This window comes from Limulus polyphemus, unplaced genomic scaffold (assembly GCF_000517525.1).
Source record: "Limulus polyphemus unplaced genomic scaffold, Limulus_polyphemus-2.1.2 Scaffold15920, whole genome shotgun sequence".
Classification (NCBI taxonomy): domain Eukaryota; kingdom Metazoa; phylum Arthropoda; class Merostomata; order Xiphosura; family Limulidae; genus Limulus; species Limulus polyphemus.
In genome coordinates this window covers 1-3,585 of record NW_013681530.1, presented here as the reverse complement: position 1 = coordinate 3,585, position 3,585 = coordinate 1, and the positions used below count along the sequence as shown (strand labels likewise).

At 34.3% G+C, this 3,585-nt stretch overlaps 1 protein-coding gene across 1 annotated transcript; it reads left to right on the top strand.

Annotated features, from left to right (window-relative positions):
- Nucleotides 1–938: 938 nt before the first annotated feature.
- LOC106477478 lies at nt 939–1,528 on the top strand (the record flags this gene model as incomplete). The annotated part of the gene is made up of 1 exon (XM_013938038.1): nt 939–1,528. A coding segment is annotated over one exon (590 nt), but the record flags the coding sequence as incomplete, so codon positions are not given.
- Nucleotides 1,529–3,585: the final 2,057 nt, after the last annotated feature.

Sequence of the window (3,585 nt, the reverse complement as noted above, 5' to 3'; positions counted from 1 at the left end):
ACAGCCCTTACTTAACTCACCTGTGATTAAGTGTCAGACAGTTCTAGTTGCTCTTATCATCTACAAAGTTACATATACGATATTCAGACTTACTTTTTTATGCTTCATTATCTGGGTGGTCATTATTTTCTTCTTTCTCTTCCTCTCTCTCACACACACACACATCTTCCGCGTGTTTGTGCGCTTCTTCTTCTTCTTCCAATTCGTGTCACTTAACCATTTCCATTCCTCCTCCTCTGAGTACAAGTTCGAGTAAAATCACGATAAGCTTGTGTAAATAAGATGGAATAAAAATATCAAGTACGTTTAGAACTCTTCTAAAATTCCTGTTTATACACGAGTTTTTTCTTCTTTTAATTTTCTTTGTAAATTTAATCTCATTACTTTAGATATTGATGTTTTGTTTACAGTTCCAGCGTGATCTTTAAGGAAAGAAGACGTATCGTTATCATAGGTCAGTCCTAGTCACCAGAGTACGTTTATTCTCAGGAAGTTTAATTCCAAGAATGTATCATCTCATCACAACTACTACGGGTATGTATATATTATAAAACCATAAAAATATTATATAGCTTAAACTAATATAGATATGTGTTTCTGTGTATTTTTTATAGACTCGTTGAAATGTTATATAATTTAAAACCTAAAACTAAATACAGCTTAGTAGTTTCTTAATGGAAATAGTTTTCTTCCATACTTGTGATATATATATGTGTGTGTGTGTGTGATTTTTTTACAGAATCACTTAAATGTTGTATGACTTAAAACCTAAAACTGAATACAGCGATTTAAGTTCAATAGTTTTCTCTTATACTTCATAAATTCACTGTACATTAAAGCTGGTCAATTCATACGCTGAAAAGTTTACATGAATATGATAAGACACTTTTACACGAATAAGATAAGAAATGAAGAAAACTAGACACTTTAACATGAAGATAAGACACTTTTACACGAACAAGATAAGACACTTTTACATGAAGATAAGGCACTTTTACACGAACAAGATAAGACACTTTTACATGAAGATAAGGCACTTTTACACGAACAAGATAAGACACTTTTACATGAAGAAGATAAGATACTTTTACATGAACAAAATAAGGCACTTTTACATGAAGATAAGACACTTTTACACGAACAAGATAAGACACTTTTACATGAAGATAAGGCACTTTTACACGAACAAGATAAGACACTTTTACACGAACAAGATAAGACACTTTTACATGAAGATAAGGCACTTTTACACGAACAAGATAAGACACTTTTACATGAAGAAGATAAGATACTTTTACATGAACAAAATAAGGCACTTTTACATGAAGAACATAAGACACTTTTACGTGAGGAACATAAGACACTTTTACGTGAAGAACATAAGACACTTTTACATGAAGATGATAAGGCACTTTTACATGAACAAAATAAGACACTTTTATATGAAGAAGATAAGACACTTTGTCCTCGTCTTCTTTATTACAGAACGCCTTCAACAGTCTGTGATTCTGTTTCATGTAAAGGATGATCCGTCTTCAGCTCTGCCACTACAGAGACCTTACCCCGAGATTGTACAGTAATATAATTATTCCAGGTGGCACTCAAATAAGAAAAAAAAAACTCGAAATGGTAGTTGTTGTTCGAGCGATTCCATTAGGTGGTCATAGCGCATATAGCTCTGCGCTAAAACGGTAATAACAATTTATTTGAATATGTTAATTTGAATCTGTAAAATTTGAATCTGTAAATAACTCGAGTTTATGAAAGATTCCTTGTCTTACTACTAAAATTAACATGTCACTTTTTTTTCAAATTAGTGTTAAAATTGGTGTTAAAAAAAGGGGAGGGTCCTTTCGAGGGAGTTAAGTGGTCTGTAGTGAAATATTTGACATAAATTTAATCTTGAAGATAACGGCACCTCAATGTAAATTACTCTTCTACACAAGTTTTTTTTTAAACTGAATTTCTACCCGGGGAGTGGGCATTCAAAATCTATAAACAATTATTTGGAGAGGTTGATGGGTTAAAGTTCTGGGCTGTGGATCGGAGGTTCGTCAGACGAGAGTTGGCGGTGGATTGTGTTGGCTAGTTGCTTTACCTCCCCCCCAGTCTATTATTTTAAGATCGGGGAAGGTTAGTGCAAATATCCCTCGTGTAGCTTTGGGCAAAATTCGAGAAATAGATAAAAACTACTTGGCACATTTTTAAAACTCTGCTTTTCTTTTACAAACAGACAGACTAGTGAACACGATAGTAAGGAATATAACTTTTAGTGACCTGGTTAAAATAGTCACTGTTTTAATCAATCGATAATCAGAAGAAATAACAGGCGGCAAACACGAAGTCTTCCCTGGTGGGTCAGCAGTAAGTTTATGGACTCACTACGATAAAATGCGGGGTTACTTACTTTCATCATGAATAGTTTCACAGTGAAACTAGGAACACTCCCACTTACTTTCATCATGGATAGTTTCACAGTGAAACTAGGAACACTCCCACTTACTTTCATCATGAATAGTTTCACAGTAAAACTAGGAACACTCCCACTTACTTTCATCATGAATAGTTTCACAGTCACCCACCCCCACTCCTTTCAGAAAAGGTCAAGGGTGGACTGGTACCTGGTATGGCGGAGGGTTCTGTTTACTAGCTGCCTTTCCTCTAGTCTATCAGTTCAAACTTAGGGCTTCATAAAACAATTTTCAGACTAGGATAAATTAAAAAAAAATGTTTTTGTTCGCAGGAAGATTTTTGAGAGCGATAGCACCAAAAACCGTATTTGTTTGATGTGCATCAATCACTTGAGTTTCTATTTAGTAGTCGTGTGTTTTCGAAATACAGCAAAGAAGCAAATATTTTTGTCATTCATTAATTAATTTTCTTTTTTGGAACTCATACAAAGTCGGTTTCATTCTTCTTTAACTGCACAACTTAGAGATCCAACCTTGAAGTTAAACATTACAAGCAGTGAAACTAGGAACACTCCCTGAAACTATTCATGATGAAAGTAATGGGAGTGTTCCTAGTTTCACTGTGAAACTATTCATGATGAAAGTAAGTGGAAGTGTTCCTAGTTTCATGTCGTTCTTCATCTTTGATCACGTGACCTCAGAAAATAACAATTGGTTGTTTATCAACAAGATAACGTGAGCCACGTACATTATTTAATATAATTTGTTGTTGTTGTTGTTTTACACCAAAAGATAATCTAATGAGAATCAGATATATATATATCCGTATTTGTCCTGGTAGGATGTAAGTTCTGAAGCTAACCCTTTATCAATCACGCAATGAGCTGTCTGCGCTATGACTCCGAATTTTGGTAAGTCCTTGGACTTACCGCTATACATTTAAACTTGCTTCATAACAAACAAACACACAAAATAGACTGGACTTTCGTATCCGTTGCAAAACAACTTTTATCGTTGGCTATTCTGTAATATTGCACGTGTTGCAACGGAAGTAACAGAACAACAACGGGTAGGTCAGGGAGGGTGTGGGAGCAGTACTGGGAACTATCCACGATAAATTATAATTATTATAATTCATGTATTATAATGTAGAAATCTCTAACTGTATTTAAAT